Source organism: Sebastes umbrosus, chromosome 11 (genome assembly GCF_015220745.1).
Source record: "Sebastes umbrosus isolate fSebUmb1 chromosome 11, fSebUmb1.pri, whole genome shotgun sequence".
In the NCBI taxonomy this organism is placed as follows: Eukaryota; Metazoa; Chordata; class Actinopteri; order Perciformes; family Sebastidae; genus Sebastes; species Sebastes umbrosus.
This window is the reverse complement of record NC_051279.1, coordinates 24,154,197-24,178,495: the sequence shown is the minus strand read 5'-3', so window position 1 is coordinate 24,178,495 and position 24,299 is coordinate 24,154,197. Positions and strand designations below refer to the sequence as shown.

At 40.4% G+C, this 24,299-nt stretch overlaps 1 protein-coding gene across 2 annotated transcripts in view; it reads right to left on the bottom strand.

Annotated features, from left to right (window-relative positions):
- Positions 1–23,725, bottom strand: part of LOC119496550 (CREB-regulated transcription coactivator 2) — a 29,725-nt gene extending 6,000 nt beyond the window's left edge. The window contains exons 1-12 of one of the 2 annotated variants that reach the window (XM_037783939.1): positions 23,447–23,724; positions 17,244–17,345; positions 16,673–16,789; positions 13,917–13,978; positions 10,802–10,870; positions 9,353–9,459; positions 8,302–8,328; positions 7,584–7,663; positions 7,262–7,311; positions 5,317–5,585; positions 1,116–1,585; positions 67–462 (exon numbers count right to left, since the gene is read on the bottom strand). In XM_037783939.1, the coding sequence (XP_037639867.1) occupies positions 67–462; positions 1,116–1,585; positions 5,317–5,585; positions 7,262–7,311; positions 7,584–7,663; positions 8,302–8,328; positions 9,353–9,459; positions 10,802–10,870; positions 13,917–13,978; positions 16,673–16,789; positions 17,244–17,345; positions 23,447–23,629 (1,932 nt within the window). In that variant the 5' untranslated portion in view covers positions 23,630–23,724. Of the gene's footprint in view, positions 1–66; positions 463–1,115; positions 1,586–5,316; positions 5,586–7,261; positions 7,312–7,583; positions 7,664–8,301; positions 8,329–9,352; positions 9,460–10,801; positions 10,871–13,916; positions 13,979–16,672; positions 16,790–17,243; positions 17,346–23,446 lie in introns of both variants that reach the window. The other variant, XM_037783940.1, reaches the window with a different exon arrangement.
- Between the last annotated feature and the right edge of the window lie 574 nt (positions 23,726–24,299).

The window sequence follows — 24,299 nt, the reverse complement described above, 5'->3', positions numbered from 1 at the left end:
GCTGAGCTGCACAGGTAAATGTATTTATGTTTATCTTTCCATCTATGGTCTGTTCCAGCGACCCACCGATCCAAAGTGCTGCTGCAGGTGCTGGTTGTGTGAGTTGCGTAGGTTCTGCAGGTGGAGCTGCTGCTGCTGCTGCTGCTGCTGCTGCTGTTGTTGCTGCTGCTGCTGCTGCTGTTGCTGCTGCTGTTGCTGCTGCTGCTGCTGCTGTTGCTGCTGCTGCTGTTGCTGCTGCTGCTGTTGCTGCTGCTGCTGCTGTTGCTGCTGCTGTTGCTGCTGCTGCTGCTGCTGCTGAGCAGTCTGCTGGAGGCGGTGCAGCTGTTGTTGGTGGTGGTGCTGGTTCATGGGAGGAGGCTGCTGGCCGGACTGGGAGCCCTGCTGGTGCTGGTGGGACTGGCTGAGCGGGTAGGGAGGGAGGCGCTGGTCCAGAGGCAGTTTACTGGTGTCCAGAGGGACGCCCTGTGGAGGGGGAGGAGGGTGTTAGCAGAAAAATATATATATATGCATACAGTATACAGTGTATATATATATATAAAAAATGGGGGGTGCGGCATCGCCCCGTCAGGGTTTATTTCACAACAATTATCCCTTATGTATTAAATTATTTATTCTCAGTTTAACATTTATTTTTATTTAAAATAGTTATACATAAAAATATACATTATATATATAAATATATAAATATAAATATATATAAATATAAATATAAATATAAATATAAATATATAAATATATATTCAAACAACAGCTCCCTTTTAAAAGTCTGTGAGTTGGTGCGACAATGTTCCGTTTAACATTATTATCTTCTTTAATATCACAATCCAGATCATATCAATGACGTTAGCTACTCCTAGATGTGGTGAGCAGGCGTATGGACAACGAAGATGGAAAAGAGACAAACTGGCTTGTAATGAAGGATTTGAAATGATTAACATGCTGCTCCACCACAAACATCTCTTAGTTCTGATGGCCATGTTATCATGAATATCCGATCTGAGCCTGACGCTGCCGTACCAGTGATGAGTGCTGTGAGAATAAATATCGTAGATATACTTTCAGAGTGCTGGGAGAATGAATATATACTGTACATAACATAGAGACGGAGTTGTTACCTGTGTGATGGAGGACAGCGTCGGGGAGATGGTGGGGGAGAACTGTTTGGAGTGATGCCGCCGTGACTCCCCTCCCATGGGCAGAATGAGCGGCGACAGCTGCGCCCGTCTCCGTGGCGACGTGCTGAGCGACGGCTGGCCCTGCCCGCTGAGCAGCGGCGAGTAGGAGGAGGAGCAGGAGCTGGAGCCCCCCACGCCGCTGCTGTAGCCGGGGTTACCGCTGGACACCGACTGCAGGGAGGAGTTACTGAGGGAGGAGTGCAGCGATTGGCTGCTGAGGGAGGACGGCAGCGAGGGGGAGGAACTGAGGGACGACTGCAGCGAGGGGTTGCTGAGCGATGAGTGCAGGGAGGCGGAGCTCAAAGAGTTGGAGAAGGAGTGGCTGCTGAGCGATGACTGGATGTTAGGGTTGCTTAGTGACGACTGCAGGGAGGGGTTACTGAGCGTGCTCTGTAGAGATGCCAGGAGACCTGAGGAGGCAAAACAAACACCTAATAGTTCAAAGAGTACTCAGAATACAGGAAACAGCCCAAAAACAGCCCCTGAAACTAAAACAAAAGCTGCAACCAATCATTACTTTCATTTCAAGTTTAGTGTCTGAAAAGCACTGTTTCCCAGAGCTCAAATGTCTTGTTTTTTCCAAAACCTAAAAACCAATAATCAGGTCCGATGATAGAAAATAGAGAAAAGCAGAAACAAACATGTTTGAAATCTGTTGTACGGTAATTATTAATCTGCTGTTCATTTGTATCAATGAATTCAATCACTGTTTCATATATAAAATCAGTCAATCAAAAAAATGTCTATTACAAGGTCCAAGAACCCAAAGTGTTGTCTTAGGGTTGCTTGTTTTGTCCAAAATGCAAATATTTTCAGTTTACAATGAAATTAAACAGCAAATCCTCAAACTGAAGAGAATAAAATCAGAGAATATTTGGCATTTTTCTATGATAAATTACTTTCAGAGGCACTCTATAACATTAGGGGACTAGCAAAGGCCAAGATGTCCTGACTTTTGATTCCTAGTAAACTCCCAATACACTGGATCCTACAATTCCCACGATGCAACTTGATAGCATACTTTCATTAGACCCTCACTGGCAGGTTAACAGCCACCCCGTCTTTCAAGCTACACACCTCCAGTGTGTAATGCAGGCTGACATAAACATTGTGTTTTGGAACTACGTTTGAAAAGTGAAACTTAATGCTTGTGAACACAAAGACAACTACACGTTGGTTGCAATCGGGACGTGAACCCCCGTCTCCTGGTGAAACAACCCGGCCTCCAGGTGAAACACTCCGGTCTCCTGAGTGAAACACAGTAGCGCCTATTTGACGGCCTGATAACTGAAGAGATGCTTTACATCACTTGTCAAATTTCACAAAAACAAACCTGAGCGATCAGGTGAGCCACCCGATGATGTCCCTGCAGAATGACCTCCAGCAGGGTGAGTAATGAAATATGCCAACAGCAAGCAACTCAAAGTCACAAAATGAATCCATGATTCATTCTAATGTAAAAACAAAGCTGTGATTTGTTATCTAGTGAATAATACGTTCACTAAAGTCATCAATTAGTCGCCTTTAATTGTTGCTACACTGTGTTAATGGTACAACGCCTACACTTTGAAAACATGAACAAATATACTCGCAAAAAAACTTTATTGATTATGTAAATAAAAACGCATTCTTCTCTATCATGGAACAAAACTGTTGACATGAATGTTGACTAAGCGAGGAGCACTACAGGAGTGAAGTCTTTTCTCTTTGTCTCTGAGGCTCCAGATTTAAATAGACTCAGCTCCTCCCCAGGTGATCTCAGCAGCACCTTATCTTACCCTACCTCCCTGCTTTACCCCCCGTCTCCGTCTCATGGAACAGATATGCTTCCAGTAAACACTGAATGTGAGAGGTTTTTTACAGATCTATATCTTTACTCTTGCCTGCTTAATGAAGCTCTGAACTTATTAACAATATCTAGAATGACGCTAGGGCTATTGTTGTTCCGATACCGATACCAGTATTGGAAATGCATTCGATACTGCCCAAAATGATCAGTATCGGTATCGGGTATCAGCGAGTACGTCACTCAACGCACCGTTCTGATATCATCATTTAAAAATCAACTTGTTTAACCGGAAATCAATTCTTCTTCACCGCTCCAAAACAGTAGCCTTCACTGTGCTGTCGCCCTTGAGGTATCATGGCTGCCACTGGTATCTACTGTTTTAGAGCAGCAAAAAGAACTATTAGTTTGTCACAGCTGTTTAATAATAATAATAATAACATTTTTTTATCACGCTGGTATCGGATCGGTACTCTGCATCGGCTGATACAGCAAGTTCAGGTATCAGAATCAGTATCAGGAAGGAAAAAATGGTATGATATGGCCAAAATGCTAATCACAATTCTGTTCATCAATATTGAGATCACGATTATTTATCACGATTATTCATAGATTTTAGGGACAAAATATTTGTATTGCTATTTCACATTTAAATAAACAGAGCGCTGCTTTCACTTCCATGTTGTGCTTCATTCAAAACATCAAAAAACTCTAAATGTTATTATTTTACTTTGTTATTGTCATCTATAGCTTACATAAAAACACACAATTTAAATGATTTTATTTTTCTTTAAATATTGCTTTGATTAAAATGAATCTTGGCATTAGTAGTTCTAATTATATATTATAAGCTGCTCAGAGCTAGTGTTAGGAAGTTAAACAGGTCATATTTCTCTCTCTCTGTGAAACGTCTCCTTCAAACAACTGGATTTATTCAAGTTTCTCGCCAAAAACAACATTTTACAAGATTACATTTGAACACATCATGATAGAGTTATAATTTACCATCGGCCAATACTCATTTTTACTGAGCAGCTTGAACGAGAGGAGCCGGTCACTGTGATCACTCTGAACAGCACCATGGGAATAAATTATTCTAATAAGAGTCTGATTAAGTTAAAGTTAGTTGTTCCAGATGTTTTTAAGGTTGTCCCTTCACGCCTATTTTTAGACTGCCAGTTGTGACAGATTGCAGTTTTACATCTTCTTCACTCAGCTGAAGAACTTCAGCATGTTGTGTGTGACGTTACTGACGGTGTAAAGCCATCATGTGGCGGCTGCACATGTGTGTGACCGGCTAAAACTGGGATATATGAGACTGCTGATAACCGGCTGCTGATTGACGGTTCATCTCTAGCTGTTAGTTTAGGAAGCGCTTGATTTATGCTGCTCATAGTTTTCTATGAGCGGAGCATTTTAAACGCCCATATCGCAGTCGATCATGTTCATTTATTTGTGGGAAGCCAAAATCGTGATCGTGATCAACATTCGATTAATTGTGCAGCCCTAAATGATGCACACACACCTGCGTGAATTTATCGTTAATCACTGGCTTTTGGGCTGACGGTGACCGATATCGCCCAACCCAGCAGGTCGTGTTTTTAGAATGGGAACAAAAAAAATGCATTTATTATTTTAAAGATATCTATCACACTACTTGGTACTGAGTAAGCATTTCATCTTAGACATTCAAAATGAAAGTTGACAACTTGAGGTTTTCAGCTTCCCCATCTGGTTTCCAGCCTCATAACGACAACATGATGATCCAGACTCCAGTTTGGAGAGTCTGGCAGCAGCCTGAGGTCGAACTGACGGCAGCTTCTTGCCTGCGGTCGGTGCAGTCAAACATTTACCCTCCATTTTCTCTCTATGAAGGCTAAATTTAGAGCGCTGCCTCGCAGTACATCCCCCTTGTTTCATCTCATCACTCACCCACATACTTCCTCTGCTAGTCTTCACATTAGTCACTTAGTTGAGACATTGCTCCAGACAGATTTACAACACCTGAGCAGACAGGCAGCTCAGTGTCTCGCTCAAGGACACTTCGCCAGATCTACAAACTGTTGCAAGAGGAACTGAATCATAACTCTTTGGTTACAGGAGAGTTTCTCCATGGAGGTCCCAGTGCATATCTGAAGTGACTTTAACATAAACAGAAAGCTAAATAAAGCTGGTCAGCCCACTGAGACCACTTTAAAGAATAAGACTGATTAACTTATCAATAAATGTCAACACTAACTGAACCGGACTGAACCAGACTCGGTCCACCTCAGTCTGATCAGTCGAGACCGATCAGAACTTTTACCGGTCCTAAAGTAATCAATCGACTCACACACTGCTGCAGACTGTATGTACCTTGTGTGTGGTGGTGGAAGTTGCCGTTGCCTGCCTGTGCGTTGGCGGCGTTGATGCCCAGCTGAGTGAGGGTGGAGGCCAGGTTCCCTGTGCTGCTGCCCCCACTCAGAGAGGAGGATCCAAGGTAGCCAGGCTCGTCCTGGTCAAGCGGCGTGGGCAGTGGGGAGGGGAAGTGGAGGCTGGACAGGTCGGGCAGCGAGCCGCCGGTGTTGAGCCCCGAAGGGACGCCGTGAGCAGGCGTGGACGGCTGCTCCGGGGACGTAAAGATACTGAGAGGAAACAGAGAGGATTAAGATCTTCCTGAGAAATGATCATTTAGAAGTGATATAGTTCATACATAACTGCAGTTCAATTCTCTAAAAAACCCGATCTGATCCCCCTTTGTCCTCTTTATAATTAAATGTCTACCTTTCTCATTATAACACAACAGTGTGTCTTGTGCATCCCCAGTATTCTGATTATCTTTGGTTAAAGACTGAAGAGAACAGATGATACATGACGCTGTTCGGTTAAAGATCAGGAACAATAAAAGCAACAGAAGCAGCAGAGGAACTAATTACTGCCCGCAGGGAATCAAAAGTAAAAGAATTATGACACGATCCAAAAAGGGACGAATCGAATTTCAGGCCACTACAAAGAGATGTACAAAAGTGGTGTGTGATGTGCTGTATGAAAGGAGCGTGTAATAGCAGGATGCCACTCTGAGGGAATTCTCCCACCGGTTAATAAACTCGTGACAACACCAGTGTTATCGATTACACCAGATGTTTTACAAGAAACAATGACGCTCAGGTCACGCTCTCGCTGAGTGGCAAATTTTTGGCCTGGCTTGATCTGCTTCGTGCAACGCGTCGCGGTTCTATGAAAAATAGACTAGGTCATTGTTTTTAGCGGAGCAGAGCAAAGAGCCACTTCCAGGGCGCTTTTGAAATGCGCTATGGTGTGTCTGATGAAATAACAAGCATCGCAACCAGAACGCCTCGCAGCCAGAACACCTTGCAGCTGCGCCTGGTGGATTCCAGGGTGATGCACTTTAAGGTGTGTGCGTGTTGCCTTCAGATGCTCCACCTTCACCAGACAATGTTTACAGACTGTCTCATTAATGTTATCAGGTGACCTTGTAGCATTGGGTTTAAAATCAGAAATATTGCCAAATATAAATATTTTTGACTTGACACCAAATCATCCGCCATCGTTTTGTCGGTAAACTCTCCTTACTCTTGTCATTTGATGAGTGAAATCGGAAACCTGCTACTCTGTGCAGTACGAAGCAGACTTTCACTTTTTTATTGTAGAGTCCGTCATTTAAGAATTCATAAAACGCTTCGTATTTGAGTTTTTGTATTTGATAATTAATAAAAAAAACTAAAAAAAAACGACAGTGGGCAAGTAATGTAATCAATGTATGCCCAAACACTGTGTAACACCAGTAACACTGTAACAATGTATAACACCGGTAACACTGTATATCACCGGTAACACTATGTAACATTGGTAACACTGTGTAACAATGAATAACACCGGTAACACTGTGTAACACTGTTTAACACTGTATAACACTGTGTAACACTGTATAACACCGGAAACACTGTATAACACAGGTAACACTCTATAACACCGGTAACACTGTCTAACACTGTATAACACTGTATAAAACTGTATAACACTGTATAACACTGTATAACACTGTATAACACTGTTTAACACTGTTTAACACTGTATAACACTGTTTAACACTGTATAACACTGGTAACATTATGTAACATTGTGTAACACTGTGTAACACTGTGTAACACTGTGTAACACCGGTAACATTGTGTAACATTGTGTAACACTGTGTAACACTGAATAACACTGTTTAACACTGTTTAACACCGGTAACACCGGGAACACTGTGTAAAACCAGAAGCATCGGTATGTGTGTGTGTAGTGGTGTTAGACTCACTTGATGCCAGGGACTTCACAGGACTTGGGTCGGGATGACAACAGAGGCAACTGGAGTGAGAAAAATAAAAAATATAATAAAATAACTAAATCATTTACCTTTTGAATACCTGAAACATGCAGAGTTTCTGAATGATAGCAGAGCGCTAAAACGGCAGCAAGTAAAAATATTTCCCCAAAAAGAGCGCAAGGAACGCCCCATTCACTGTTTCTAGGCAACAACAACAGTTGCAGCTGTTCTCATTGGTTGCGCTTTGAAAGGTCAGCGACAGCCGAGGTCAAAAATTGAAATAAATTGTACTTTATGAACATTATGTCTTTACCTTCTTGGTGTCCCAGGGTTTGAGCAGTTTCCCTTCATCCAATACATTCTCTTCAATGGGGGGTACAGGGTACGGAAACACTGAGGGACAAAACATTCAGCCTGTGTCATCATCACATACAGATCAGCTCAAATATAGGAGCTTGTGAAATGATAATCATATTCAGAAATAATTACAAAGCCTGTAGTTGTACAAACATAGCCGTTAAGACTCATACAATATACTGATATCACAATGTCTCTGGTTCAGTTTTAGTTCATTCACAAGCAGTTAAAACACAAGTCCAATCATAAGACAATGGACACTAAGCAGATGGTATTTAAAATATATGTTTATAACACGTCTGTGAAAAAGTGCATGTATTAACTAGGGCTGCACCCGACGATTCTTTTTTTATCGATTAATCTAACAATTATTTTTTTGATTAGTCAATTATTCTAATGATTATATTAATGAGCAGATAAATCGGTAATGAAAATGATCATTACATGGAGCCCTAGCCAGAGGTTCCCTGTGTAACCGCTCCATTCATAAATATATTGTGCACACATTACATTTATTATTTATTGATACATTCAAACTTGTATTTCTCAGGCATAGGTGGCGTACAACTGCAGGCTATTATATCCGCTCAAAATGTTACTAATGTTCTATCACAAGAAACTTTCTGAAACCAAACAGCAGTTTGTGGTTGTGAATGTGTTTGTAGATAACTCACTTCTTCTGCCCTCTCCATCATTCTGACCTGCAGACAGACAGAGAGAGACAGTCAGACAGAAAGGTAGAGGTAGAGGTAGAGAGGTAGAGAGAGAGAGAGAGAGAGAGAGAGAGAGAGAGAGAGAGAGAGAGAGAGAGAGAGAGAGAGAGTGCGTTCAGTCAGTTTAACAGAGACCAGAATAAAACCCAGAGATCACCGAGTGTCCTCGTCTCACTGAGATACCATCACACCATTGCCACTTCTGTCACTGCGGTTTCAAGAGATAAACCAGCTGGAGGCAGTCCTCCAGTCAACCCCTCCTACCATCCATCCATCACTTTCTAAATAAAGATCTGAGGCATGAAACAGACCCTGCAGGTGCTGATTTATGCTTCATTTTATAGATATAACGTGTCCTTTTAAAAGTTAGTAACAAAGCTTGTGAGTTTGGAGGAACAGTGAGTCACATTATCTACTAAATACGATCAGATTTATTCAAGACGTAATCTGGCTCAGGGATCGGTACTTGGACCACTTTACTTTTATTTTATTTATTATTTTATTTTGGTTGCATGTTGTCACTTGGTCCAGTCTTCGAAAAATGCAAAGTACATCATCATTAGTTGTGTTTTCATTCAATTGTTAAGTGTAGTTTAAGCACATTTTAAGAAATGCGAATTAGGCGCATTTCTATCAACTGGTTTTTGAGCAAATAGACTAGGCTGCGTAGTTTGGTCAGCAGGTGGCGCTATAGGCTACGCATGGCAGTAATCTGCCAGTAAACAAAGTAGAAGAACAAGAACTATTACAGATTAAACCAGAAACATCTAACCATCTAGAGAGAAACCTGGAGAGAGGTCTTCAGGAACTAGTTTCAACAGTTCTTTATGTCAGCTGGTGTTGGTCATGTTTCAGACAATATAAATATACAACAAGCTGATCAGTCGTGTGACTTAATTTCCGTGTGTGCTGCCTCACCGGTGCGTCTACTGCTCAGTTGAATTCCCTGAACGGTTTCTCTAAACATGTCAATCAGACCAACACAGTTTTATTTTGTTGTGTGCCGCCTCACCGGTGCGTCTGCTGCTTTGGGCCATGAGGGTGTGTCCTCCCGTGGTGAAGGGGTCTCCGGTGGGAGGGTTCATCACGCTGGTGTGGAGGGCCGAGTCAGAGTTTGTCCTGAGGGGCGAGAGACACTCACAGTTAAGGGATGGAGGGAGAGAGAGAGAAAACCTGAGAAAACAAAGGAGCTCTGGAAGAAGCTGAAGGTCGGGTGAGTCTTCATTCCCCAACACATAAAACAAACAGGAAAAACCAACCGGAGCTACCTGTTCAAAAACACCACATTTATCTTCCCAACATTTGTTCACGAAGTCAGATAAGATTGAAAATATGTGACCTCTTCATTCAGGCTGATACACACTGAAAGCAACTGATGTGCACGTTTTGAAATAGCATTTCAGACACCTCCTTCGGTCCAAACCTGGTCGAGTCCAAACTCCACCAATGTTGAAGCATTAACAGAGAATCCAGTGACCAACAACACAGCTGTTCCCGGTTGAATAAGCTCTCTGTTCTCCAGAAGCGAGCCGATAAAGGACCTGCCTGCGTTTTCTCTCAGTGTGTTCAGACGTCTATGTACCACCAAGCGAATCCAACAGAGCCAGGCTGTCATTGTGTTAGCTGGCCCAGTCAGAGGTAACGGTACCACGATGGTGGTCATCAACGGTCGCCTGCTGCCTACTTCAGTCAAGAGGAACAGCTCGTTATAATGGACTGACTTCACATCGATTCATAATATAGTGAATGATTAATGTAAATGTCATTTGTGTTTTTATGTGGTGCTTGTGTGAAACTTTTACGCTGCCATCCTGGCTAAAAAAAAGGTTAAATAAAAAAGACTAAGTGAATGCATGTAGGTTCCTATGGTGATGCGTACAGTTTGTGCTACTGCGCAGCTTCGTTCGGTGGCGTGACTAATGTAACAGTCCAACAAGTTCAATTTATAATGTATTCTCTCAGCTGAGAATCTGTGTCGCTCTTAGATTGACTATTGACTATACTGTATATACTATACTGACACTTATTAGACGATTTCAAGTTAAAACTCTGGACAGGGCTAGGACTGCAGCATCAGTTACCATGGCGATCTGGCCAGGTTAGAAGAGAGCATACGTCACTAACGCACTTATCTCATTGGTGGTACACCCCTCTGGTCCTTACAGATCTATTCACATAACAAGAGCTCAGGTAGTGCAGATAGAAGAGAGAATGATGAACGTAAAAAGAAGAGACAGAGACGAATAAAACAGACGAGGAAGGAAGAATTTATATTTTTTACAGAAAAGGAGTGAGGTATTATGATGGTTTAAAAGTCTTAATTAAGTCGGCCAAAGAAAGAAGAAAATAAAACGTTTTATAGGACACATTCTTTATTCCACTTCCACTCTCAAGGTGGCAGAAGGAAGGAAAAGGAGGAAGTACAGGGATGTACAGGAAGAGGAGGAAGAGGAGGATTCACCTGTTGAGTGCAGTGGTGGGGAGACGAAACAACTGGCTTTTATCCCCGGGGAAGTTTCCGGACCAATTCCTTTTCATGATCGACAAGAACAAAAAGTTATTTTCCTCCACCGAGCAAGAACATCGAAAAGAGGAGGAAAACTGGGTAGAAGAAGAAACGTGGGCTCGGAAAGCAAGCGGAGGAGAAAGATGGAGGCAGCGAGCGAAGGACAGAGGGAGGCTGGCGAGTCACCTGACGCCACAAATGAAGCTAATGCAGAGTTTCTTTGTGTACCAGCCCGCTTCTTCACTTACTGTATCTGTGATCTGAGTGTATGACACCACGCAACATCATCACGAGGGGTCACAATGTCCACAGGAAAAAAGGGACCTTTATTAAGTGTTGCCAATTAGTGATTCATCTGTCAATTAGATTTTGTTTGGTTTATATAAAAACCTCATAAAACTGTGGAAACAGTCTGATACAATCTCTTGTTTTGTGTAACAGTCCAAAAGCAAAAGATACTGAGTTTACTATTATATAGGGCAGAGAAAATTATAAGTCATGACACAGATCATGTTGAAGTTGTTTTTTACTGTGTTGCATGCAGTGAGCGTGCAGCTGAAATCTATTTTTACCCCTTTAAGCAAAGCGACAGATTTATGACCCTGCTGCTGTTATCCATCAGTTTTCTGTCGCTTATCTGGGGCCTGGTCACTAATAATAAAACTGCCTCAGAGGCATGAATTAGTTCTTCAGTAAGTTCTTATAAAGTGGGACTTTTGTTTACCTCCAGTGCCAAGAGCATCAGGCCTTTATTTGATCGGCCTTTGTGTATAACTTCCTCTTTTTTAATTAGATTTTTTATCACATTTTAGTAAGAAGCCTTTTAATTTGCTGTTATGCCTCCTCCATGTTTACCACTTGGACTAAAACATTGATGGGTTTAGTCTTTTTCAATTATGAAAAATATGGAATACCAACTCCAGACTTACATCAAAGAGTTTAGAAGCAACCAGGCGAAACTGCCGCTGCCACCATTTTGGACTGAAAACGCTTATTACTATATATTTATAATATTTTATTGTTCAACACAGGCCATTTCAGTAGAATATGACAATAGAATAAAAATAATCTAATTTTACTTTTGTACGTCTCTTTGTAGGCGGACGTTTTACTGGCGTCTGGTAGTCGCTTTCAGTCCAAAATGGCGGGAAGCGTAGCTCTGCTGCTGGGTGCTGATGTTGACATGGAACCAACTATTAACTTTCACTTCTTGGCGATATACGTTCTTTGCTCATATCGTTCAGCTGGCATGAACACCACAGAAGACAAACTCCTACCTGCTGAGCTGCAGTTACCTCCAACCTGGCAGGACGACCGCCTGGTTATCAAATCTACCAAATCTCTGTTTAAACACAAACTCTGGTTCTCTTGAAATTCTGCAGTTTGAGCTTCAGCGAACCAGAACCAAATATGAGACAGATAACTGGAAGACAGTGCAGGTGGGATCACTCTTAAACTTGCCAACAAGGGTTTTAGCAGAAAACTTGATGTTTAGAAAGACTCCAGTTGGTGGTTGGCGACCTGACAGCGTGACAGAACCTAAACACTGTTTACTGGTCAGAGTGAATGAAATAGCTGGTGGATATTTGACAGTCTAGTGTACGGACCTCTGTGACGGTAGAGCGAGGCCAGTCTCTCTCTGAAGGGTAATTGTCTTGTTAGAAGAAAAAACAGAAAGAACGCAGGCAGGCCAAAATGTGACTGGAAACTGGTTGCAGAAAACAGAAAAAGACAAAAAAAAAAAAAAAAGAGACAGATTCCCAGGGAGAAGGAAGGGCAAAAAAAAAGAAAGAACAGAGCTCTTCAAAACCAACTCAGGTTTGGAGAGACGCCGGCTAAAATCAACTTCCTGTTAGTGGTCTAGAGGTTAGTGTTGCTGCTGCTGCAGAGGTAAATGAACCGAAGCAGCAGCCTCAGTGAGATCCATGAAAACCTCTATGAAGCCTCAGTGTCACCTCATGTGATTCTTTCTGCTAATTCAGTCAGACGTCAGAGGGACAAACAGCCCTTAGAGGAGGTTCAATGGCTCGCTTAAAGACACTCCAGCAGGAGGGGGGGTCACTGTCAAAGTCTTGTTTTGTCTCTGCAGCTTCTATATTTTAATGCTAATTTCTAACATAAATTAGATCTTTAAAGGTTCTCTATACGATATCGCTGCATTAATATATCATCAATGACTATTGTCTATGTAAAGATATAGAGGAGTAATGTCTACCTGAGTCTAGCTCAGGTGTGTTAGTGATGTTTGATGTAAAGTGCATGGAGTCAAATTGGGGACTAAAATGTAAGACATTTGTAATCCCGTTTACTTATTCTTTGATTTGATATTCTCTCATGTAAATCACAATTTTCCCTCTTTGAGGTGATTTAGGTTAGGTGAGCTAATAAAACTCACATATATAAATAAGAGAGGATAATGAGCTACAAACAACATGTAACCTCAGTCTATGATATCAGCGTTAATATATACATTTTATTATTATTTATTAATATGAATGAATAGATTTACTATCAAACAGTTGAACAGCCTGAGGGAATGTGTTTCTTTTGAACCGCTCAGACTTCAAACAAAGTTGTGGCTGGATCAATCAACCCCATCAATATCTTTTCAGTCTGTATTTGATTCAGGCAGCGTTCTTGTACGCCTCCTTGTGTTTAGATATATTTCTATATATTCATGTTGGCAGTGAAACTCTAAAGATTCTCAGCCCTGATTACGAGGAAGTTATCGAGTCAAACTGTGTTTATGGAGGCAGACTGTTCTACATTATGTGGAGAGTAAAAGAACACTAGGACCTGTAGACGTCTTTAAATTATCTTCAGATGCATTTTAGGACTTGCAGATACCGCTGACGAACACTTCTGGCTTTGTCTCATCAAGTTGTGGTTTGGTTTTTTTTCGTCACAAAGGCTTCAGAAAGGGTTTCAGAGCAGAGGAGACTCAAACAAGATGCTGGGAAATAACAAGCAGGCATCCCCGAGGACAGCCCGTCTCCATGGAGACAGGTGGGGGTTGGGACAGCCCGTCTCCATGGAGACGGACAGGTGGGGGGAGTTGAGGTTGCAGTACCTTCTCCAGCTGGGGTCAGGAGGCGGGGACAGGTAGGCGGAGTTATACGGCGAGCTGTCCACCTGAGGAGACCACTGGTTAAGGAAACAACAACACAAATGATCCTGTTCAGAGACTTCCTGTTTCTACATTAAGTTCCTGTAGGAACTTTTAGCTGGTTATGAAACAGTCTCAGTGTCACCCTGATGTCTCTATATGACCTACAGAAGTGTCAGAGTGTCCTGCATAGGGTGATGGGTTAGACATGTTCTCCATCAGGGACGATATATTGTGGTTTAGTTGAGTTTATTAGGATCCCCGTTAGCTGACGCCATGACATCAGCTAATCTTCCTGGTTAGTTGAGTTTATTAGGATCCCCGTTAGCTGACGCCATGACATCAGCTAATCTTCCTGGTTAATTGAGTTTATTAGGATCCCCGTTAGCTGACGCCATGACATCAGCTGGTCTTCCTGACGATACTGGGGCCACTAAAAGGGACAGTGATGGAGACTGGGTGAAAACATGAATCAACTTTGGTCGCTCATCCAACAGATGGGAGAAACTACCTGTTGACTGGTCTGAAATATTTCTATTTCATTTATGAAATACAATGTGAGATGTGTTTATATGAATTTACATTGGTGGCTAAATATTTATATTGGTGGCTATTGCTGTCACATCGTCATATTACAGTTATTCATCTTACAATCTTAGATCCAATCCAAGGAAATGAAAGTTGCTTTACTCTGAAGAGCTGTGGCTGCTGGTTTCACTTTGTTTAGAACTTCTCATTTTTGTATTTTTTTTACACATTTTCTCTTCCTTTACAGAATTCTAGTGAAAAATAAGAGTCAGTCAAACAAAGTTCACTGTCAGAATTAAAACAGAAAACGGACCATTCAGACAGAATAGGACTGAACCGTTGACTTCTCTTCTTGGCAATCAGATCTGATCTGACAGACTTATAAACACCCTAATCAACAGTCTTCAGCTCCGACTTCACAACTTCACACTGTTTCCAGCTCCACTCGTTCACACTTTCTACTGAGCAGACTGGGTGTTTCATGATTTGAACATCTTCTCACTATCTCTACATGCATGCATGGAGATTACTGATGTCTTTAGATCACTTTCTACTCAGCAGACTGGGTGTTTCATGATTTGAACATCTTCTCACTGTTTCTACATGCATGCATGTCTTTAGACTCACAGAGCCTCTTGAACTAAACAACCTGCACCTGACCCCAAATCTGAATCTCTAAACTTCCTGTGAGGCTTCTTTCTCGTGTTTCCACCCTGTTTTACAAACTTCAGATACATGTCAATCATTTTTCTGTGCAGTTTGGTGGGTGAGTGAAGTCATCAGTTGTAGGACAGCCACACTGATCTTGATGGAAATCGGTTATGGCCCGATTAATACGATAATATGCTGAGGTCGTTCTTCTTCTTCCTACGAGGAAATCTGCCTCCCATACATGAAAATAATCCAAACTAGTAGTGCGGCAGCTGGATTCTAAAGATGCTATGAGATCACACCAAAATCCATCTTGTCAGACTTCAAGTAATGAGTTTGTGTCCTGCGTGCCAGAGCACGGACCAATCAGTAAGGAGCAAGTGCAGCTTGGGGCGTGGCTTAGATGTGAGAAACTGACTTTGACAAACAAGTTAGACAAAGAAATCTCATCAACAGTAACTTTCTGTTTCAATGACAGCAACGCTGCCCTGACCTGTCTGAGCCTGGAGGTGATAAACATCCCTCGCCATGAGGTGATAAATATCCCTCGCCAGGCTGCTGCCTCCTTACAATCCACATATAGCACAGTAAATACGCTGAGTCCAGATTGGTGTTCAGCCTGCAGACAATTTGTGGAACAAAAGCATGTTTTGTTGCTGCTGTGACCTAAAAATACACACCGACACTAACAAGACGACATGAAGTGATTTCACACCGGATAAAATTATATATGTCTGTATGAAGCTTCACAGCAGCTTATTGTTTGATGATTTCGATGGACGTGACCGGGGAATTCAGACTGTGGGAGAAATACACTGAAAGTGTTGAACAGCTGCGGATGTCTGAGGGCTGAATGAGTAGAAATCGACATCCTCTCTAAGAAGCAGATTTCAGTCTACTAGAGTAGAGTCTAATGCTATTCTATATGTTAGACTGATCCTTTAAATGACTAATAAAGGATCAGTCTAATGCTATTATATATATATATACAAATATATATATATATATATATATATATATATATATATATAAATATTTCATCATGTTCACACTCAACCAGCAGTGAATGTATCCTGATATCAGTGAGCCTCACAGTGTCCTTCATCACCATCACTCACTGTAGTTCATTTCACACACCGTCCTGCTGATACTAACAAATATACAATACATATACCGTGTATATATATATGTATATGTATATATATATGTATATATATATGTATATGTATATATATATATATATATATACACACATATATATACATATACATATATATACATATATATATATATATATATATATATATACACACACACACACACACACACACAGCACCACCGCTGTTTTAGGAGATGAAACTATATATCAGTGTCTTCAGTAGGAACCAACGGGAGCTGAGAGACACAGACAGGAAGTCAGACCGTATTGAGAGACGGACCGACATGTGGTTGAGTCTTTTCTTGACAAACATAGAATAACTTCAGCCGTATACTTTAACAGCCTGTAGGTTTAGATGATGTGACAGTAAACTGAAGGATACTTGTCGGTTGCGGTAAGGTCGGACCGGTGAGATGAACCGGCGGTCCCTCTGGACCCGCTCCACCAGACCGTGATGCCGAGTGGACCGGTTGGACTCCAGCGTGGAGGGGAAGGAGACCTGAGAGACAGAGATAGAGAGATTAAAATGAGGTTAGTGATGTGTATTTATTCAACATGTGTCTCACTGCGACACAGAGAAACAGAAATAAACATGTTACTTACCAGAGGACTAAATATTCCTTATTATAATAAAATAGTTTACTAAAGTTACCAGAGTACTAAATGTTCCTTATTATTATTATAACGTTTATCAACGTTACCAGAGGACTAAATGTTCCTTATTATTATAATAAAATAGTTTACTAAAGTTACCAGAGGACTAAATGTTCCTTATTATTATAATAAAATAGTTATTAAAGTTACCAGAAACTAATGAAAGTAATCAAAACTAATGAAAACAAACAGATGAGCCGGGGTCCGTAGTCGTACCACTACAGTACCAAAAGAGTTCAAACCAATAAAAACAACCGAAATACAGAGTCAGAAGTTCGAGCACGGCGGTTGTCGGTCACCTGGAAGTCCTGAGGGCTCCTGCCGATCTGATTGACGTTGGGTAGCGAGCCGCCGTAGTACGGACCCTGATTCCTGGCGAGACGGAGCTTCTGGGCCTGAAGCTGACGGAACGAAGACAAAGACAACAAGACGAAGAAAGGACGTTAACAGAAGATTAACAACACAATTAATCAGTTCTTTAACTTTATATAAAAAACAAATACTGAGACATTGATACACACAGTCCTATAACTCATTTTCAATTTGGAGCCAATAAACACATCTGTTTAAAAAAAAAAAAAATTCTTTCTTAAGGTATGTCCCCTTACATTGCCAATAGAAAGAAAAGAGGTCGAATCATGTTTTGAGTGGAGTATCCCTTTTAATTTTGCAATACCGTGATATAATACCGTCACCGCAAAAACTCCCAAATTTACCGTGATATAATACCGTCACTGCAAAAACCCGTACCTAATGTAAAGTCACTGCATCTCCTGATAGAATAACATCAGGGTTGAATTTCAGGTACGTGATTTCAGCTCAACATTGTTGAATCAGAGCAGCTGATGTTGGTAGCAACAAGCTAACGGGATGCTGAGTGACGTCTCTCAGCTCTGAGTACACAGACCAAAGCTCCGCCTCCGTCCTTGGTGACACCCAAATGTATACAGGTAAATATCAGGTAACAATCACACCAATGCAAAACAAAGTTCTCCACAATGATGGAGTTTAGAGTTGACTATCATCACCACTAACTGATGCTGTCTGTCTGCTGTCAATAATCCTAAATCTGTGGTTTACTTTGATTTAGGGCTGTCAAAGTTAACACTAATTTGTTTTATCGGCGCTAACTTCTTTAACGCAATCAATCTTTCGGAGGTTGTAGCGGCTCAGTTTAAGGTTTAAAGTGAAGATACTGGTATCATATGAAACTAGAAAAAAAAAAACTAAAGAATCCATTGGTACCAACCATGTCATACATAGCTTGTCATGAAAGAGGTTAAATAACGCTCCTAAATGTTTTTACAGACATGCCCACTTTATGATAATCACATGCAGTTTGGGGCAAGTCATAGTCAAGTCAGCACACTGACACACTGACAGCTGTTGTTGCCTGTTGGGCTGCAGTTTGCCATGTTATGATTTGGGCATACTTTTTAATGCTAAATCTGCCCTTAAGGTAAATGTGTGATTAATCGCAATTAACTATTTGAATCATTTGACAGCCGTAGTTGTATTGCTAATAAATATAATCAAACACAGATGTGCTCCCTTTAGTGGAGTATTATAGGTGTGTCTCTCGAACATCTGGCTGCTGGACATGAAGGACATGAATGTGATTTTTTTAGGTGAGAAACTGCTTCTTGCTTTACTTCAGTTGGTGCTTTCAGTCAGCATCAAATTGTGGCTGATAAATTGTGGCTGATAAATTGTGGCGCCATCACTCCCAACACTTCTTCTTCTTTACTTTAAATCTAGATTAATTTTGCTGAATTTGTTTGGACTGGAGAGAAAAAGTTAAATCACAGGAAAATAGACCTTATTCTAAAGTTGTTTACTGTGTTGTTTGTGTCATGTTCATCTCACTAAATTAGACTTCAGGTGGGAAAAGAGGTTTAGAAACTAACAAAAAAAGCATCACTGCTGACCTCTGACTTTTGACTTCCACAGCCACTGACTCTGTCTGCTATAAATATATAGAATAAATAATGAACCCAAACAGTGAAGGACATTTATTTTAAAAACCTTCTGGAACCAGATTCTCTGCAACACAACGACGACTGAAACAATAAAACAGGAGAAAAAATGTTGAGGTTTGCAAAGCTATAAATAATATATACACACACAGACACGCACGCACGCACGCACACACAGGCCCAGTTTAAAGTGTGCTGGACTCATTTAATCTCAGTCTGTCCTTGTTCCTTGTCCTCTATCTGTTTGTGTCCTTGGTTTGGAGCAAAAACACTTTTTACAATCCTGTTGTGTGTTAAAGCATCGGCTAACATTACCAGATCTATATTAACTTAATCAACTCTAATAAAGCGTCGGCTAACATTAACAGATCTTTATTAACTTAATCAACTCTAATAAAGCGTCGGCTAACATTAACGGATCTTTATTAACTTAATCAACTCTAATAAAGCGTCGGCTAACATTAACGGATCTTTATTAACTTAATCAACTCTAATAAAGCGTCGGCTAACATTAACGGATCTTTATTAACTTAATCAACTCTAATAAAGCGTCGGCTAACATTAACGGATCTTTATTAACTTAATCAACTCCAATAAAACATCGGCTAACATTAACAGATCTTTATTAACTTAATCAACTCTAATAAAGCGTCGGCTAACATTAACGGATCTTTATTAACTTAATCAACTCTAATAAAGCGTCGGCTAACATTAACGGATCTTTATTAACTTAATCAACTCTAATAAAGCGTCGGCTAACATTAACGGATCTTTATTAACTTAATCAACTCCAATAAAACATCGGCTAACATTAACAGATCTTTATTAACTTAATCAACTCTAATAAAGCGTCGGCTAACATTAACGGATCTTTATTAACTTAATCAACTCTAATAAAGCGTCGGCTAACATTAACGGATCTTTATTAACTTAATCAACTCTAATAAAGCATCGGCAGACATTACCAGATTTGTATTACATTTTACTAAATTTTAATAAATTTAAATTAAATTTCACCCAGTGAGTAAAAGGGACCAGGTGAGTTAAAGAGACCAGGTGAGTTAAAGGGACCCGGTGAGTAAAACCAGCGGCTACTTGAAGTTTTACGGTACATCCAGTTGTTTGAAGGAGACGTTTTCACAGCAATATAAAATAGATATTAGAGGGAATTATGACTAGTTTAACTTCCTAACAAAATCCAGTATGACAACAGTAATAAAGGATTCTTTACCGTGGTATCAAACTGGTATTGAATAAAGCTGCGCGCTAAAGGTTGATAAGTCGAATCATCGTCAGTGACCTCAGTTATCTTGAAATTCTTGAAGTTAAGCTGTTGTGTTTTGGGTAGATCTATGAAAAACGTTGTGCTTTAGTAAACAATTTTATCATAAATACATTCGTTGCATAGATATAAATGGTAAATGGACTTGCATTTATATAGCGCTTTTCTAGTCTTCCGACCACTCAAAGCGCTTTACCCTACATGTCAGCATTCACCCATTCACACACACATTCATACACTGACAGCAGACGCTGCTAAGTTGCCAACTTTGCCCATCAAGATCTAATCTAAATACTCATTCACACACTGATGGCTATGCCTTCAGGAGCAATTTGGGGTTAAGGGTCTTGCTCAAGGACACATCAACACGTGACGCGGAGCAGCCGGGGATTGAACCACCGACCTTCCGATTGGTGGACAACCTGCTCTACCCTCTGAGCCACAGGTGGTGATAACACAGCAAAAAGTCTCACTCACAAAGCATGGCCAACCAGACGGGGTCGGTGTTTCACTGAGGGACCCTCAAGACCCAAACACCAACAGACCCCTAACCTTTAAGACCCAAACACCAACCCTAACCATCATGCACCAGTACAAACCACAGAGGAAACATCAGCCTCAGTCTGAACTGGAACTTTACACCAGTACCAACTTTTTTGTTCAAATGTTAAATCACTTATTCTTAAAATAGTCAAAAACATTGACCACATGTTTATTAAAGTTTACAATTCAAAGTAACATAACAACATAAGATAACATAATGCCAAAGAGCCATAACCAATCCATTTATATCAATATACAAAAAAGAACAAACTCTCTATTTTTACCTGATAAATGATTAAAATCATCCATCAACATTATGTTAAAACAGCTAAGCTTCAAACAACGTTATGTATTATTATATATAGATAAATATTAGACCTGAGACCATCTGGTCAACATTTAGTCATCTAAGGAGTCCTGCTACTTGTCCTCACTTCACCTTTAACCAGGACACTGAGGCTTCACCATGCTCTTTGGTATATGTATATATATATATATATATATGACTTGAAAACATTAAGTAAATTAATTAAATCTGTTATAATAAGCTTGTTATTCTGCTGCAGGGCCCCACTGACAGCTCCTGCAGGGTCAGGGTTTAAGCGAGAAACCCTCAGGTAGCCCGCAGACAGAAACACATCCTGGTTCAGCTAACCTAGATAATAACCACTTAGCATCTGTGCTAGTGTAGAAACACACTGTTAACTGACTTCATAGTGTAACTTCAGACTTGAATTAACAGCCAGCTGAGCAAAAGCCCCCATAACCACGTCACAACTCACATGTAAAGCCAGGCAGGCCGAAATCCCATTAAAAAAACAAGACATTATAAAGTAATCATTCTTGTTAAGGATGTAAAACCACATAAAACACAACTTCAAGTCCGTAATATGCGTAGTTTGGTTATATTCTTCAAAACGGCATAGCTCAAATTCGCACAGTAAAACAATCTTTAAAAGCACAAACTTTTTTATGAGGTATAAGTTATAACGCTATGTGTTAACGTCAGCCACCATGAGAGGCGTGATACACGTTAAAAAGCTTTAATTGTGCTACAATATGAGTCTCACTTTATATGCCGAATGTCTCAGAGGAACAACATTAGTTGTTAAACATCTTAACTTATGTTGTTCTTGTTGAATATATGTGTGAAAATCGTGGTGAAAATATAAGTAAGTGGATTTTTAAACGGAGTTCGGCGGGACGTTGTCTAGCAGGATGACAGTTATCATTCTTAAGGATGTAAAACCCACATAAAACACAATTTCAAGCCCGTAATAAGCGTAGTTTGGTTATATTCTTCAAAACGGCATAGCTCAAATCCGCACAATAAAACAATCCTCTAGAAAAAACTACTTTTTTATGAGGTGTAAGTTATAACGCTATGTGTTCACGTTAGCTACCATGAGAGGCGTGATACACTTTAAAAAGCTTTATATATGCGTCTCACTTGAATGCCGAATTTCTCAGAGGAACAACATTAGTTGTTAAACATCTTAACTTGTGTTGTTCTTGTTAGATATATGTGTGAAAATCGTCGTTGAAATAAGAAACTACTCGTTTTTGAACGGAGTTCGGCGGGACGTTGTCTGGCAGGATGACAGAATTTTTTCTGGTTACGGATGTAAAACCACATAAAACATAACTTAAAATCCGTAATATGCGTAGTTTGGTTATATTCTTCAAAACGGCTTAGCTCAAATTCGCACAATAAAACAATCCTTACAAAAAAACAATTTTTATGAGCTATAAGTTATAACACCATGTGTAATAACTATATACCACGAAGAGGCGTGATACACGTTAAAAAGCTTTAATTGTGCTACAATATGAGTCTCACTTTATATGCCGAATTTCTCAGAGGATCAACATCAGTTGTTAAACATCTTAACTTGTGTTGTTCTTGTTGAATATATGTGTGAAAATCGTGGTGGAAATATAAGTAAGTGGATTTTTGAACGGAGTTCGGCGGCACGTTATCTGGCAGGATGACAGTAATCATTCTTGTTAAGGATGTAAAACCACATAAAACACAACTTCAAGACTGTAATATGCGTAGTTGGGTATATTCTTCAAAACGGCATAGCTCAAATTCGCACAATAAAACAAATCCTTACATAAAAACAAACTTTTTTGTTAGCTAAGTATAAGTTATAACGCTATGTGTTCACGTTAGCTACCATGAGAGGCGTGAATGATACACGTCAAAAAGCTTTTGATTGTGCTACAATACAAGTCTCACTTTATATGCCGAATTTCTCAGAGGAACAACATTAGTTGTTAAACATCTTAACTTGTGTTGTTCTTGTTGAATATATGTGTGAAAATCGTGGTTGAAATAAGAAAGTGCTGGTTTGTGAGCGGAGTTCGGCGGCACGTTGTCTAGCAGGATGACAGCGACGTTCACGCAACATAGTAAACAAGAGAACTCAGCCCCTGCAGCTAATAATGCTAACTGTGCTGCTAACGAAGTATCGGAAATGGACAACAACAGGCAGCGTTGTCTGCTAACACTAACGTTACGTACCAAACAGAACCGACACACTGTGGTGTTAACGCTGTAGTTCACTATGAATGCAGCAGTGTGGAGCAGAGCGCCGTGTAGAGGCGGTAGTTAAGGTTATCCCGGAGCCTGAGTACCCGGGTAAGGCCTCTCTTCCTCCGGGCAGCTCTGCTCCTCCTGCCGCCGTCTCACACTCACCCTAGTCGAGGTGATGTCCATCATGACCTCCTGGAAGGCGGCTGTCTCCTCGGCCTGACGCGCGGTGTGCAACGCTATCTTCTCGCTGAACTTTCTGGGGTTGGAAGGCCCGGACCCGGGTCCACCCGAGGTGGGTCCGGGTCCGGGTCCGGGTCCGCAGCCGCCTATACCCGTCGCAGACATCTTCAGAGCGGACGGGACGACTTGACGTAGTGGAACGATTTCACCACCACAGAGAGGCGGGAACAGTGAAGAGCTCTCACTCTGCGGCTACTTCTGGGGACAGAGAAGTCAGTCAGTGTGCGCTGTCGGTTTAGTTTTAAAAGAAGAGCGTCGAACATTAAGTAGTGAAGTTGTGATGATTAAATGATTAAACTAGTGACAGAGTTTTTTTTATTTCTTTGCCTTGAAGTTCAGTTTAATACGAGTACCCATAAACAAACAAACTACAATAGAAAAGAGGAAATCCACATGCGTCAGAAGTTTTTAAAAAGTCAACAAATTATCTACAATAAAAAAGTTACATGTTATTGAGTTACACATAATCAAAAAACAATTTAAAATAAATGTACGGAATGATATATATATATATATATATATAAAAAAACAACTAAAATACATTGTGTATATATATATATATATATATATATATGTAAATATATATATATATATAAACAACTAAAATACATTTTATATATATATATATATATTATATATTTTAGGTTTTTATATATATTATATATAAAATATATATATATATATTATATATATATAATATATATAAAAAACATACAAACTAAAATACATGAAGAACAAACCGTTGTCTACTAAAGCTTCTAGATCATCCCAAATG